The sequence below is a fragment of the Oryzias latipes genome, chromosome 23 (genome assembly GCF_053564925.1).
Source record: "Oryzias latipes strain Hd-rR chromosome 23, Olatipes_Hd-rR_3.1".
NCBI classification, from domain to species: domain Eukaryota; kingdom Metazoa; phylum Chordata; class Actinopteri; order Beloniformes; family Adrianichthyidae; genus Oryzias; species Oryzias latipes.
Window position 1 is genome coordinate 2,683,919 of NC_136259.1, and position 16,103 is coordinate 2,700,021.

Here is a 16,103-nt window from a genome sequence, read left to right on the forward strand (position 1 = left end):
ACACAAACAAATCGTTGTTACTTTTTTCTGCATCTTTTAGATTTTTATTCGAAAACATAACATGAAAACAGATTAAAGTTGAATTGTAGGCCACATAAAATATTCATTTGACAATGAAAATATAAAAAGGCAGCTAGAAGAATAACAATTAACTTGCTTAAAAACCGGGATTTAAAACAATGTTTTTAGTTGTATTTACCATCACCAAACTTAATTTGGTCAAATGGGATTAAAGTCACAGATTTCCTTGTTGCCATAGTAACGTTAAACAGACAGGGATGACAGCTCCACCTGGGTGATGTCAAACCTGACCAAGTCTTCACCTGTTTACATACATTACACATGTGCAAACACGTCTTCTGATCTCAGGGTTTCACACCACAGATGATTACCTCATAGCATTTCCATGAAAAAATATAGTTTAAAAAAAATGACTGAAATGTAAAGGTACCGATGTTTACAGTAACGTGCAGCGATTAAATGTACACAAAGATAAACTTGGTCCATACATCTGAGTAAAAAACGACTTTTTTTATTTTACAGATATAAATGTTTGTCTTTTTCAGGAGCAGATATTTCATACAGCCCGTTTCCTTTGAAGCAACAGCGGTTTTCCGTCTGAAACATCTTCAGAACTTTCTCTGATTCTTGGCTTCTCTTCAACTTATCTGGTCGTTGAACCATCAACCAGCAGAGCGCACAGAAAGCCGCTGTCAGCACGTATTTACAGGACGTTCACTAAATACATGGGAATAAATTAAGGGAGCAGTTCAGGACGTGTACGGCGTCTCAGCGCCCGTCTTCCTGAGTGAACCGCCTTCTTCCCCTGGAGGGTGGAATCGCCTTCAGCTGGAGCTGCAGGAGGGAGGGAGAGCGGTCAGATGAGTCCTGGTTAGAGGGGCAGTTTCAGGTGTGGCGGGATTACCTGTCGGCGGCGTCCTGCTCTGCCTCGGCGCTGCTGGATTCCCGCAGTTTAATGGGATCTACAGAAAGAAGAGATGAGGCTGAAATCCAGCTCCCCAATGGTTTTACTGTGAAGAGTGAGCAGGAGGCGTCAGGTTGACGCTCCTCCACCTTGGATCCAGCGGATCTGCGTCGCCGGGCCGTAGCCCTGCTCGTTCTTGGCGGCGATGCGGAAGACGATGGCCGGCCTGTTGGAGGCGGAGCTGTCGATGTGTGCGTTCTCCAGGTTGGAGGAGTTCACCGAGCAGGACGTCTTGGTGCCGCGGTAAATGCGAATGAAGGCCATCTGACCGGGCCGCTCTGAGCAGGCGGAGCGGTTCTTCTTCACCGCCAGGTACATGGAGTACTCCAGGATCCGGCCCGACGGAGACGAGGGAGCCTCCCAGGTGATCTGGACCGAATCGCTGGCCTTTGGTGAGACGGGAAGAAAGACAAACAACGCTTTTTCAGTCTTCTCCGGACCAAAAAAAAAACAAGCAGTGGCGAACTGATCTTTACCCAAAAACAGGCTAAATCGAGTTTTCCACAACTAGACTGAAAATCCGGTTTTTCCGCTTTTAATGTAAAACTCATCAGCAGACAGGAGCGGAAGACTCTTTTCTGCTTGGGAATAAAAATCGGTTATGGCTGAGGCCGTAGTGAGTCATTTGTGTCCAGAAGCACCTGTTTGGGTGAGCATCTCCATGGCAACGCTCAATCGCTGAGCATCTTAGACCCTTCACACACACGCGCCACACGGTTGTGTCTGAATTCCTTCACTACTCGCTACGTGGCGTGCTGTGCAGTGCATTCGCCGTTTTGTAGAGCCGTCTGAATCTGTGGCCGTGTTTAAATCCGAGGGCTGCGTTCTTCCTGGGCCGCATTTGGAAGCTGCTTACGTCATGGCGCCGGTGTTCAAATTCAGCGACTCCTTCAAATACGGCCTTTTATTTTTCCAGATTTCGAGGATTGGTCTGGCGTATCCTTCTATGCTGTCCAAATCCCAAGATGCACTGCGGCCGAACCCGGAGATTTTCTGACAACATCGGCGGACTGTGGGACCCGGAGTTGGAGAGAATCACACCTCCAAGATTCAAAGTTGGATCAAATAAGCCAGGAAAGTGTTGAGCTCCATGCCCGGTTCACTACTCGGGACTCACGGTTGCTAGGCGACAGGACGTTCGTCAATGTAACGGCTGGAATTATCTCAAGGCTAGACTCGTCCAAATTCACAGCCGTTCAAATCCGGCCCACTCGCTGGACGATGGACCAGGAAGGCCGCGGCCGCTGTAGGATGCGGCCCTCAAATTAGGACACAGCCTACATTTCCCAGAACTCTCTGCAAACTTTCAGTGTGCATTAATGCTCACTAAATTGGTGCATATAGACCACAATGCATTGTTTTTTGTTTTTTTTTGAGTTCTCAAAGGTCATCTTCAGAACACAGCGGAGTCTTATGTTCATAAAAAGTTCATATTTAGGCTTTTACTACGGCAAAGCGTTGATGTCGTATCTGCCGTTAGCGTGGCGAGCTCGCAATGGCGGCGGTTCCCTGTTGCTGGCACATTTTCTTTTACCAGAATCTTGTGAAAAATGTATTACATGAATAAAACCAAATGATATAAGACAGGATGTGAACATATTTTGAATGTGGGCGTGGTTAACGAAAATCTCAGTTGGCGAGGAAATCCAAACGGTACGTAAACATGTCCATCACCCCAGGCAACCAAAACATAAAACTGTTGCTATGGAGATAAAACCAACAGAAAACTGCTTTTTTTTCATGACTTTGTCACATGCAGGTCTGACCAGCGGCCGGAGGGGTGAATCAGGGGCGTGTAGCAGCCGCGCAGCCATTGAGGGCGGGTCAAAAGGGTCGTGTGGCGCCTGTCCGCCCACTTTAATTCAGTTTGCTTTGCAGCATTAAAGCTGGCACATTTTTTAGGCCAACTTGAAGTGGCAGAGACGCACTCAAACGCGCCTCACCTTGCTGATCCTGACAGCAGAGGGCGCTCCGGGGAAGCCGGGCTGGCAGGTCTTGAACTCACTGCAGGGGCTGAAGTCTCCCTGACCGAAGCAGTTGATTCCTGCCACCCTGAACCTGTACGCCTGACCGGGAAGCAGCTCCCGCCGCTCTCTGCCCTGGTAGTCCTGAGGCCCCGGCGGCCTCCTGCAGGCAAGGGGCTGATGGGAAAACAAAAGGAGACAAAGATGAGCCGGAGAAGGAGGAAGCAGAGCGGCGATGCTCGCCCCATCTTTACCTCTTTGCTGGTGGGGGTTCTGCTGCTGCCCACTGCTGCCACGGCGTCGCTGTCGGCGGGTAAAAAGAAGCGGCTGACCTCAGAGAAAAGCGTTTTGAAGACTCCAACATCAAACCACTCCCCGCTGTCTGGACTCCCCTGAGCCTGAAGGGAAAAGGATCATGGTCTGAGTCCAACGATGCAGCTGCACATGTATGATCGGAGCGCGCTCCAACCTCATCTTTAAGTCCGTACGATCTTCCTCTTCTGTCAGCCACAGCAGCCTGATCCTCTGTCCAAAACGAAAACGAAAACATCAAGGATGGCGTTTTTGAAAAGTGCCGCTTGAGCGTCACGGTTACCTGGCTGGTTCTGGCGTCTGCTGTCCCCCTCCGATGCCGTCGGCTGTCCGCCAGCTGCAACGGTGAAACGGGATTAACGGAGAACGTTCACAGGGAGTCCCATCCGTGATCACTAAACAGGAACACTGACCGGCTCTGAACGGACCTGCTGTCCTCTCGGCGCTCTCTCCCTCCACAGAAGACTGGATGTCCAGCTGCTGGAAGGCCTCCTGACAACAAACAGACGTTTAAACCTACGGAAAAGACATTTCAATCACCGTCATCCGTTATTCCCCCTTTCAAATGATGCTAAATTGAGTGGAATCCTGGATTGAATGCTGGCAAATTCATTATAAATTTTAACGTAACAATTGCCTAAAATGTTTTTCTCCATTTCATTCAACAATCCTTTTTCCTCTTTTAACGATCCACCTAATGTTTGTTATTATAGATTTTAAACATAAAATGACTAAATAACAGACAGACAGCAAGTCCAATCCTGTTGGAACCAGATTACTGTGAGAGTTTAACTGATGAAGTGATCATCCAAAAGGATCCAGGCTCATTTTACAGCTTTTGAAAAGTCAAGAACATCAAGTATTTGCAGATCAAAACCCCTAGTAGTTGTTTCTTGAAGTGACGCGGCTCCAATTGTTTTTCCAAAGAGCTTCAGTGAAGGAAAAACGACGCTGGGACACTTTAAACATCCCATAGTCATTTATTCTTGTCATGGCCGAACAGCTTGAGCCTTAAGTACCAGAGTGTTCGCTCTAGTGTTGACGCTCTACGCACTAACTCTTCAACCGTTAACGCGGATAACGTGGAAAATTAAATGTCTATTAATCTGCTATTCTTTAATCATCTGTCAATAAACCTGCTGTTCTCTGCTAATTTTATATGTTCTTTAAGCAGCATTTTTTAAAAGAACCTGACGTCATCCATAGAAAAGCCCTTTCTTCCAGTGCCAGCACCGTTCAGGGGCCAGTTTTCCGCCGTATGGACATCGCCATCTTGGAGCCAGACGACAGCGATTGGTCTGAGTCGGTCTGAGCCAACGTTTCTATGGCAACTACTACCGCCAATCACGAGTGAGCTTGTTGCACTTCCACAGCTTTTCCACTGAAAGCGACTCAGGAGAATCTGTCAATCAAACGTTCTAGGTGGGGGCCAGCGGGCACCACATGCTTTTACTGAGGCATCCGATTGGTCAATTGATGACGTGAATAACTTGCCATAAAGGAAAAATATGAGTAAAAAAAATTGGATTAGCAAGACGTGAAGAAAAAGGTAGCATAGTAAGAATGGTTCTTCTGACCAGTAGAATGACTGAGTCTCTATAGAGGTCCATGGGATTCTGGCTTCTTCCAGCAGGTACTTCCTGTTTTGAACGTGAGGTGTCACTCAGTCCAGATCCCATTAGGGTTGTGCCGATGGACGATATCATCGTCCATCGTGATGGGTGACTGACATCCCGATGGAGAGACCACCATCGTGATGCCACGCCCCCGCCACGTTGCGCGTCGACACCATAAGCCGCGGTTACATGTACAAAATATCTTGATGGGATCAATGGTCGGATTAGAATCCAACCGTGTAGATGGGCCCAGAAAAATGTTTTCAGAATATAAAAACGTTCACTAAGGTCACAATTTCGGTCGGAATAAATCATTCGCACATGCGCAGTTTGAAAACCGGAAGGGGATACAACTTCCGCCGAGCGGCTTTTTTTTCCAAACTTTATTGAATGTAACAATTCAATACAAAACAATGTTAAACAGCGCCGAGCGGCTATATATATTGACATGTCAGCTCGGTAAAATACGAGATGATCTTCTAAACGTGCCTTTAATAATGTTACGGTTATTATCAAACACCTGTTCGCTCATCATTTGAATTTTAATCCGTGTGGTCAGTGCTTTTTCTGAACGGAGCCAGGATTAGCAGTATGCTAACACGGGCTAACAACATTAGCTTTGGGTGGCGCTGCATCCTGTGAATAACATCAGCCTTTATTTAGTCGGGACACGACTGGAAACACAAATCCGCGTGATTGTTTGAATGTTTTCTAAGGACTGAGCGACATTTCTGCTTTGATGCTTAAACCGCTGTGTGTGCTGACGATCCGAGCTGTGCTCAGACACGTTTAGACCCGGTTCTGAGTTCGGTAGCTCGTACCCCTAGAGCTGCGGGACGGATCGCAGTCCTAAATCTCCCACACATACCGCTCATGTACCCCCCCCCCCTTCCCATCAAACACAAAGCTGTAAATCCGCACTCCGCCGGTCCACTCCGCTAAGTGCGGGAGCGACTACTTCTTTTCTATTTTGTTTGTTACTTTTTCTGTTAAAGTCACTTCCCTCAGTTTATACTGGATCATCGCGGATTAACCATTAGTTGGGAAATAAAATGAAAAAAGCAAAATAACGAATAGCAGTTATATAAGAACGAAAAATGTAAAAAAAACACCCCCCCCGACGATGTCATCGTCCATCCCGATGGTTGACAGCAAACATCGTCAACGGCCAAATTAGGGGACATCGCCCAACCCTAGATCCCATATATAGTCAATGGGCAAGACCCTTTGTGCAACATAGCCACGAGTCCCTATGCCGGTCCCCAGCCCGGATAAAATGTGTCAAGAACGACATCTGGTGTAGAAAATCTCTGCCAAAACTACCTGTGCGAATCAGTGAAAGCTGATTTGCTGTGGCGTCCCCTAAAGGGAAATGCCAAAAGGTAAACAACACCTTGGCAGCATTTCTGAGTTAATTTTCTACCTTTGCTGCTTTGTCTCCGTTTCAGAATCTACTTTTTGAATCGCCATAACTCTCTGACTAATTACACAACTGACGTCATGGAATGACCGTGTTATGTCCTGGTGTTGAAGGAGTCCCTCTCACCTGACCGCAAGCTTTGTCTTCTGGGTCGGTGGTTCCGTCACTTGGAGTTTGGACTGGCTGAACGCCTGTGAGAAGAAGACGTTCATGTAAACACAAACACTCGTGTTGCTGCGTGTCGCTGTCTCCTAATGGAAGAGTTCTCCTGGCCTGCAGTCTGTCCGTCCTTCCCGCTCAGCCCCGACGGTCCAGTTGGATCCGTGGATTTTCCCTGTGAATCACTGCTGACGGTTTGACACACTGGTCGGATCTGAAGGATGTAGCAGTCCGCCGCGGCCACGGGCCGCCACGCCACGTGAAGCATGCTGACGGTGGATTTGATGAGCATCACCGCCTCTGGGGCAGCCGGGAGATCTGGCGGCAGAAGACAGAAGAGAGGATGTCACGTTTGTCGTCCGGGCTCCTCGCCCGCGCCGCCGACCGGCCTCACCTGTCTCCAGGTACCAGAGGTCTTTGCAGCAGACCTGGTAGTTCCAGCTCTTGCGGTATCCGTCGCGGCCGCTCCAGACGTAGAGCCTGGAGCCCACGGCTGTGCTGCAGTGGCCAGCTCTGGCTCTGGGCCTGCAGGCGTACGGATCGTCGCAGGCGGGCCCCTGACTCTGCAGCTGGGACTCCACGTCCTCCTGGTGCTCCGGGCCGAGGTTCTGCCAGCACATGGCGTCTGTGACAGGACGCCAGAACCGTCACCTCTGCCGTCTCAGTGAACCCCACCCCCTCCAGCTCTGAGGTCCCAAGAACTCACCCAGGTTGAGCACACTCAAGGAGTTTGTGCAGACCCACTTCACCGCCGAGTCCGTGTGCCTCTGTGACTCTGGAGCGGGAACCCAGCCGCCAAAAATGTACATCCTGCGGGCCACAGGACAAGCTGGTTACTAGTCCATCCATTGTCTGAGCAAAAAGGATTACTTTTGGGGTGGCAGGGTTGCTGACACAGAGTTACTGAACCTGCAAACTCTCATTCACGCATCTTTCTCACTTGTTTCCGATGACGTTGGCAGAGTGAAGACTTCTGGGTAGAGAGGGGGGGCCCTTCGGCTCAGGTGTCGACCAAACCATGGAGTCTGAAGAGAGAAGAGGAATCTCTGTTACCCCCGCTTGTCATTCAGCCTTCCTGATCACCATTCTGCGACCCCACCAGGGTTAAGGACTCTCTGGTAAACAGACAACAGTTCGTCAGGGTGAGGACCGGCAGCACAGGGGCACCGTTCTTTCACCTCTCCTCTTCATCCTCGTCACATGATGACATAGTCTGACGACGCTGCAATTGTGGCAAGTATCAAGGGGGGTGAGGAGGGGGGAGTACAGGGGCCAGGTTGAGTAGAGTCTGAAGATTTCAAAAACAAAAGGAGATGGTGCCGGTGTAGGTACCAAAAGTATTGGACCTGCAATAACTGTTTGTGGTCCTGCGACTGATGATGACGTCACATTTTGGGGTTGGCTGTACGCTGGTCTGATGACATTTAGGATAGTGACTGTTCCGCAAAGTTTGCACCGTTCTTCGTGAGAAACATGGATACTTGTACAAGAAGATTGCCCTCTATATATCAAAAAGGACTTATTTAAAAAGCATTTCATCTACGGAGACGAGTAGAAAATTGGATTCAAGACATTTAGCATTTGTTTTAGTGTTAATTCATTGGTTTTTTGGTTGGTTGTTTATTTCAATAACTTGAATAATACATAAAAATTGAACAAAACCATACGTTGTTTTTTTTTAGTAGTTAGTATATTAATACTGCAATCATAACTGTTAGAAACTGACATTTGGGTCAATTAAACCAGACTGCACACCATAAATAAATATTGTTTCTCATACAGTCATTCATTTACTCACGTAGGACAAATAAGCTTATATTGCCAATGTGTCCCCCTATTATACACTTGGTGTAACAAACAATTATGTCAGACACTTCTTAAGATTCAAAATGGCATTATTAGTTATGAGGAAAAGAACTTTAGGTTACAAAACCAAACGTGAAATGAAAATATAGAGCCCTAGTTTGTCCCGTGCCGGTGTTGCCGTAGTGTGACGTCATCATTAGTCGCAGGACCCCGAACAGTTATCGCAGGCCCTATACTTTTGGTACCTACAACGGACCTCCGCCGGGCGCCTGCTGCTCTACAACCCATCACCAAGAATAGGGCGAGTGGACGTGGTCAGCAGCTAGAAAGGCTAGTGGGAGAGAACGCCAACAGAGAGATCATGGGTTGATTTTGGCGTAAAACAGCATAATCATAACTAAAAGACCTCTGGCAACTCTAGAGTTTGAACCTCTACTCAGGATGTTTCTATTCCGGAAACCTTTAAGTTGATCTCAGTCTAAACAAGGATTTTACTTTTTTCTTCTTTTTAGCAGCGTTGGATGTTGCTGTCTGTTATTTTTCTAAAACACAAACACTGATTCTATTCTTAAATGGTAACACTTTCTTTTACAGTACAGTACTTACAGTGTACTTAAGTGGTATTTACCTGGTACTGTTTATGGAATTGACTGGGTACGTACATGGTACTTTTTGTGTCTACTCTGTACTTACATAGTACTTGCTGTGTATTTATGTGGTAATATTTGATTTATACTTATGTGGTACATACTGGGTATTTATAATATACATAACGGGTATTTACAAGTTGTGTAAAGGTGTCTTTTGTGGTACTTACCACATGTAAGAACAAGGTAAGTACAAATAAAGTGCCTTGAATTTAAGTCTGCACTCGCTGTAAGTTTCATGGTATTTACCATGAATTTACCACAGAAACTACCCCTAAAGTACAATGAAACTGGACTGTAAAAGAAAGTCAGCCCTATTTCCACTCTATTACTTGGTACTTTCAGTAGTAAGTACTGGGTATCTTCACGTATTACCTTTCCGTACAGTGAATATAAACACACTTGGTTTTCTGACCTCACCAAATGAGATAACTTGTTGGTAAGGGTGAAGTAACTGCATTGTAAAAACATTCTGGCCTGATTGCTTCTTGTAACATGAGGCAAATGTAAAGAGAAACAAGCCAGCAGTGAAAACAACAATCTTTAATATGATACACTTCTGCAGCATACAGAGTGTCATCACAATGACATTTGTTTTAAGTACAAAACAGTAAAAAGGAGCATTCCAAAGAACAGATTATTTATCTTTTCTTCCAGAGTTTTGTGTTGTTCCAGGAATGATTCACACTCCTTTGCATAACTCATTAGTTTGTCACCCACCGTGAAAACTGGAAATGGCCAAGATCATTACCTTTTCCAGCCAAAGTCATTTCTGTAATAGTTGCAGTCAAATCTATTGTATTTTTGTCTATATTACACTGACGACATGTGGGGTCATGCTTTTGGTCCGTTTAAAGGCCAGAATGTTTTTACAATGCAGTTACTTTACCCTAACCAACAAGTTAGCATTGTCTCCTTTGGTGAGGTCAGAAGACTAAGTGTGGATGTACACTGCACAGGAAGGTAATACGTGAACATACCCAGTACTTACTACTGAAAGTACCAAGTAATAGAGTGGAAATAGGGCTGAATTTCTTTTACAGTCCAGTTTCAGTGTACTTAAGGGGTAGTTTCTGTGGTAAATTCATGGTAAATACCATGAAACTTACAGCGAGTACCACAAAGGTGTAAAGGTGTAAAAAAGTACCACAAAAGACACCTTTACACAACATTTAAATAGCCAGTAAGTATATTATAAATACCCAGTATGTACCACATAAGTATGAACCAAATAGTACCACATAAATACACAGCAAGTACCATGTAAGTACAGAGTAGACACAAAAAGTACCATGTACGTACCCAGTCAATTCCATAAACAGTACCATGTAAATACCACTTAAGTACACTGTAAGTACTGTACTGTAAAAGAAAGCGTTGCCCTTAGGGCGTTCTACAGCACCCGTTTCGCCCGCAAAGCCCTCTGCATTGCCGATGACCCCATCCATCCATCCCACAGCTCCTGCAGTCTGCTGCCATCCGGGAGGAGACTACGTCGTCTTCAGGACAGGACCAGCAGACTCAGAGACAGTTTCCTCCTCCAGGCTGTCAGGAAGCTGACAGCCTGGAGAAGTTAGATTTCCCGTTTAGACTGGAGTTTGAAGAGAAACGGAATTTCAATTTCTATGTATGTGAAAACATCATAGAGATTGAGAATAAAGTTTACTTTGAACTACGTGTATCGTTACAGCCCTACTGTTATGTGAGGGATAAAGCCCCACGGGGTGTTTGGTGTCATACAGTAATGCCACTGGCTGATCCCACGGGACGGTAAACTGTAGAAACAGGATTATTTTGGTATTGATAAGACGTTTGAGGTCAATATTTTTGGAATTGCTCAGAAAAGTGATTCCTACTGTTTTTATGTGTTAAAATGGAGATGCGTTTCTTTCTTCATTATTGGAGATTGAAGGAAATTGTGAGAAAGTAAAGGTTGGAGGTCTATCATGAAAAAACGTCATAAGGACCCTTTTTCAGTTGTATGTTGATCTTTTGATCACAATGTCACAAATTTAAATGAAAATTCTTCCAAATGAGGCTTTTCGCATCAATTATTAGGTAAAAACGTTTATTCAACGTTTTAATTACACATCATGATTTATTAATAGCATACAAAAAAATAGCGCATGACAGCTAGAATCAATTCTTTCAATTCACTCGATATGTGTATAGAAATACATTAATAATCTATAGATGTTTTGAAGATATTCATATAACTCTGATGCAATACACATACTGTTACTGAAATAATAAACCAATGGATTGTTAACACCATCAAGTGTTTCATGGTTTCTGAAATGGAGAAGCTCCAACTTAAATGTGCTGATCGTTAAGAAACCTGCGTTTCAGTTTGGCCACTAGGTGGAGCTGGCGCTATAGCATCACACTTTATTCCAGAAGATTACAGAAAAAAAAAAGGACTTTAGACCACAAACGGTTACTTTAAAAATGTTTTCTTAAAAGAGTTTGGGAAATTCCTGCCTGTGAGTCTATAAAGCTGTTCATTTAGTCAGCAATGCATGTTTAGGTGGACCGCGCGTTAGCATTAGCCGTCCTATGGGAAATTTCATTATATGTTAGCATCAAGCTAGCAGACTTTGGCTTTACTGCTGTTATCCTTTGGTTACCAGAAAAAGAAAGACATAAAAGATTGATTTTTACTTTTATGGATCTATTTTTGATCTAATTAAGCTTGGATCGATTCAGATCAATGAATGGATTTCATCAACCCAGCCCTACTAAAAAATGTACTTACTTACGTCTTTTCCGAGGACACCCGAAGAAACTTTAAGTCAAGGAATGGTGCAGCTACTCTGACACACTAAAAAAAAGTTCTGCCATCTTCTGGAGGAGGATTCTGTAAAACTTACCGAGATCCAGCTGCCAGATGTCGTTCAGCCGGTTCCCCTGCATCCCTCCAAAGATGTAAAGCTTCGGAGAACCCAATCCGCTGTAGGCGACCGCCGTGTGGGACTCCCGCGCTGGCGGAGCGCTGCCCTTCGCCTCAGGGATGTTCCAGGCCCTCGCCCCCGACAGCGTCTGCAGCTCCAACTCGTACAAGTCATCCAAGTATCTGAAAGCAGAGACGGCCGTTTTGACCACGCCGGCGAGCTGCGGGAAGGGTTTCCTGCTCCACTCTACCTCGGCACATTGCCATTGGGGTCTTCACTGTCGTTGGCCATTCCTCCGAACAGGTAACATTTGTTCCCCACGAGAGTGAAGCTGTGTCCGATCCGAGGGCACGGGGCGGCGCCGTTTCTGGGAGCTCGCGGCTTCAGCTTCTTCCACAGCCAGCGGCTGGCCTGCAGCTCGTACACGCTGTTGGTGTAGCGGCCGTACTCAACCATGCCGCCGAAGATCAGCACCCGCGTCCCCTCGCACACCAGGCCGTGGGCGGCGCAGCCGGGGGGGATGTCGCCCCTCACCGCAGGCAGGAACCACTGCTTTGATACTGAACAGAGAAAGGAAAACGTCAGGATTACTGCGGAGAGTCCAGGTACAGGAAGTTGAAACAAACAGGAGGAGGCGTCAACATCCAGCTGCTAGTTTCACAAAAGATTTTCTGGACACCAGATTATAGGCCGCATTAAAATAAAACAGTCGGAAAATGTGACATGACTATACTACCCAGAATTCTTAGAGGGCCCAAAGGGCAGACGATTGGTCAGAAGGGATGATGGGAAGTTTTTCCAAGTGAACTGTGTTGCTCTTCACGTCTTTTATCAGCAATAATCAGCCTTTTCAGAGCTCAACACGACAGATGAATTGAACTTTTTTTTAATGCCACGTTTGCCATTTTGTTATGAAATCAACAATAAAACTTATTTTTTCTTTAACACTTCGCTGCAGGAAGAAGAGCTTTCACAGATCTCTCTTCCTGTCTGTTATTAGACTGCAGCGCCTCATACACACCTGACGATAATGACTGTTGTTCTTCACTTTGCAAGTGTATTTTCAGTGTTATTAATATTGTATCTACTGTTTTTAATAGAGTTAATAATAAAGTTTTATTCTAAAAAAAAGTCCCTCTCCGAAAATCTTTTGATTTTGATTTGTAAAAGCGTTTCCAGTGGTCTTTTAATTCATACTACGCGGTTTTTAGCGTTTTCTGGAAGTGGTTTCTGCAGACCAGCAGTAGTTGTGTAGTCCCCAACACAACTTCAACAGTGCAATCCCGCCCCCGTTCCCCTCAACAATGCTGAGCACTCGGAGCATGGAGCTTGTGGCCCCCCAGCATATTTTCTACGTCACAAATAAGCGCTTTTCCTGATTTACAATGATTTGAGTAGAGAATTACAGAGAAAAGCAACGTTAGACTCAATTTGCTGTCTATATGTCCTTCATCAACAGAATAAGGCCACAAGAACATTTTAAAAACACAATTTTTCATCAGGTGGGCCTTAGGTACTCACCTTTTGTGAGATATTTTGACAACAGTTTATTTTATCCTCCAACTAGTGGAGTCTACTGCAATAATCCTAGTGCTATGAAGAAATTATTTTTAACAGTACAAACTAGTAGAGAATACATTTTTCGATAAAAACAAACATTTTTGCTCAGATATTCACATGGTGGGTTTATATCTAACAATTAGACGTTTGTATGATATACAGATAATTTCGGGTTGTGTTGTGCTAGCTAGCTGACTTTATTTAAAGTTGTGTAACTAAGCTAAAGTGTGTAGCAGTTGGAAACACAGGTCTTAGCAGAAATAGCCTCAGATCTATGTTTAAAAAATAAATAAAAATAAAAAGAAGAAGAAGAAGCTTCATTGCTGATGCTTTCTGAAGGCTAACATCATGAGCTAGTGCTACACAGCTCCATAGAACGGCCTCTTCCTTCAGACAGATGCTAAAAACATTAGCCGCCTCCCTGCTAGCTAGCGCGCGGCTAACGTTAGCTTACCGGTGTTGTAAACATGCAGATCCTCCGCAATCCCCTCGTTCCCGCCGCCGAAAACGAGGATCAGCTCGCGGATGGCGGCGGCTCTGTGTCCGTGTCGGGACCGCGGAATCACGCCAGTGACCGAGTGAACTTTTCTCCATTGCGGCTCCTCGACTCTGGTGCTCATTTTCCCGTTAAGTGGCCAGAAGTTTGGCGCTGTTGACGCTTCAAAGATGTGGGCGGGGCCAAAGGAAGCAGATCTCAAACAAAGAGGTGGAAAAACGAAAGAGGTCTCACTTTGTTTGGTTTTCGAAGAAAGCAAAACAATCAAAGAACTACTTTGATTAACATATTAAAAATTTGTTTGGATATGAAAATATTAACCAAGTAGAATAGCACAAGTTCAAAGCTCTATGAAGTTTGCATTTCAGTAAATTAACTATTGAGAATAGTTAGATATGAAGAGTAGTAGGTGTTCATCGCTTTTAGCCTTTTCGAGAAGGACAAATCTAAATGTAAATAAGTTCGATATTTTTTTCAAGATCAACCAAATCAATCATACAGGTTTATGCTAAATTAAATAGTTATCACATGTTATTTCAATAGATCTTAATTGACCTATTGAAATAACATGTGATAACTATTTAGTCTATAGTTGATAAAATAAAAGACAAGAAAAAGAAATTCATAATGAGATGCATTCATAAACAGTCATGTCATGAATGATGTCATTAACGTGCCTCCAAGGCATGTAAATGTTGGGAGTTGGGTCATCTAGACCCACTAGACAGTGCTCTGAACCTTTTTTCTTCAATGATTTGTGATCTTCACTGGTGTCCATGGATTACATGAAATCTTTCCACCTTTATCCACCTTTGGATCCATCCATGCATTTTTCTTAACCTGCTAAATCTTTTTGTTCTTACTGGGTTGCTGGAGCCTATCCCAACTACAGTTGGGCGAAGACAGGGTACACAACAGACAGGTCCCTAAATCTACATCTGTCATGGTAGGGAGAACACGTCAGTGTAAGGGTGGGGTCATCTGGACCCCACAAGATAGCACAAGGGCTAAAGCGAGCATTTCTGTTTTTGACATTTTTTTTATTTATGCTACACAATCGCTTCCATAAGCCCATACCTTTGGTTACAGATTGGACACACCAGGAAGTCTCAAACGCTGCAGTTCCTCCAATGAACACCTTTACAAAGCATTTCCCCACTGATTAGCTTGTGAGAAAGTTTAACTTTAGTCCTCAAATAAAACGTTTCGAAGCCTTTATGATGTATGCATGACTCTGTCGTTACTTATTATTTACGACAAATGGGGGGGTGGGCTTCTTCTAACATCAGCTGTTTTCATTTCATCCATCTTCTGAGCCGGCTGAATCCCTTACAGGGTGGTTGGGTTGCTGGGGCCTATCCTTGCCATAGCTGGGTAAAGGCGGGGTAAACCCTGGACAGGTCATCAGACTCTCCAAGGCCAGACAATCACACAACTAAGGAGAATTTAGAGACAAGATCAAGAATTTTGGACTGTGGGACTGGAATTACTGTAGGAAAACCAACGTGTGCACGAGAAAAACGTGCAAACTGCCCTCAGAAGGAGCCCAGCCCTGAACGTCTGGATGGCTCCAACGTTGCTCACCATTTTTGTTGAACAGCCAATGTTAGCTTGGGGTTGTGAGGGGCTGTAAGGTAGTGGGTGTGAGAGTGTAAACCAAAAGACTGATGGGATATCAGCAGAGGCCTACTTCAACGCCAAAAGTCCCGCCCACAACTCAGAGGTGAATTTCTGATGAACTCCTGTCGCTTTGCAGAAACTATGTCCTAGAAAACGACACAGGTTTTTGATTTGTGCTAAAAACAGCATCATCGCGATTAAAAGACCTCCGGTGACACCTTTACAGTAGATCAACAGATGATCGGAGTGGGACTTGAAATGTTTGCGTCATGGGGGGCCTGTTTTTTGATTGACAGGTGGATCCAAGGTTTCCTTCAAGGTTTCCTTTCTCCCAGCATTCATTGGGGTGGGCGGAGTGAACGTCTCTGGTCCGTCCCACTTTTGACTTAATGTTCTATGTACGTATTTGTCCTGGACTACAATGACCAGATTCATTCATTACTGCGACTTTGAGTGAAAATTTCACCCCAACTCAAAATCTACACGCTCGATGACATCACAGCAGAGGAAATGGTCATAAAAATGAATGGGGCCAAAATGAAAAACAATTGAAATCCACTAACGAAACCAGAACACACATGTGCGGAGTTTCCAAATGAAGTTTTGTAATTATTATGGGATGGCCAC

At 44.9% G+C, this 16,103-nt stretch overlaps 1 protein-coding gene across 2 annotated transcripts; it reads right to left on the minus strand.

Moving 5' to 3' along the window:
- Positions 1 to 14: 14 nt before the first annotated feature.
- hcfc2 (host cell factor C2) lies at positions 15 to 14,052 on the minus strand. Of its 2 annotated transcripts, none has more exons than XM_011490864.4 (16): positions 13,815 to 14,052; positions 12,051 to 12,360; positions 11,780 to 11,982; positions 7,397 to 7,481; positions 7,163 to 7,266; positions 6,851 to 7,081; positions 6,571 to 6,774; positions 6,424 to 6,488; positions 3,690 to 3,753; positions 3,545 to 3,598; positions 3,419 to 3,474; positions 3,204 to 3,347; positions 2,929 to 3,126; positions 1,075 to 1,372; positions 926 to 983; positions 15 to 855 (listed from the first exon to the last, which is right to left on the minus strand). In XM_011490864.4, the coding sequence occupies exons 1-16, from the start codon at positions 13,978 to 13,980 to the stop codon at positions 846 to 848; spliced, it is 2,250 nt and encodes a 749-aa protein (XP_011489166.1). In that variant the 5' UTR covers positions 13,981 to 14,052; the 3' UTR covers positions 15 to 845. The 2 variants fall into 2 exon arrangements, with proteins under 2 accessions (XP_011489166.1, XP_004082919.1); XM_004082871.5 differs by having other exon boundaries at positions 3,675 to 3,753; positions 13,815 to 14,050.
- Positions 14,053 to 16,103: the final 2,051 nt, after the last annotated feature.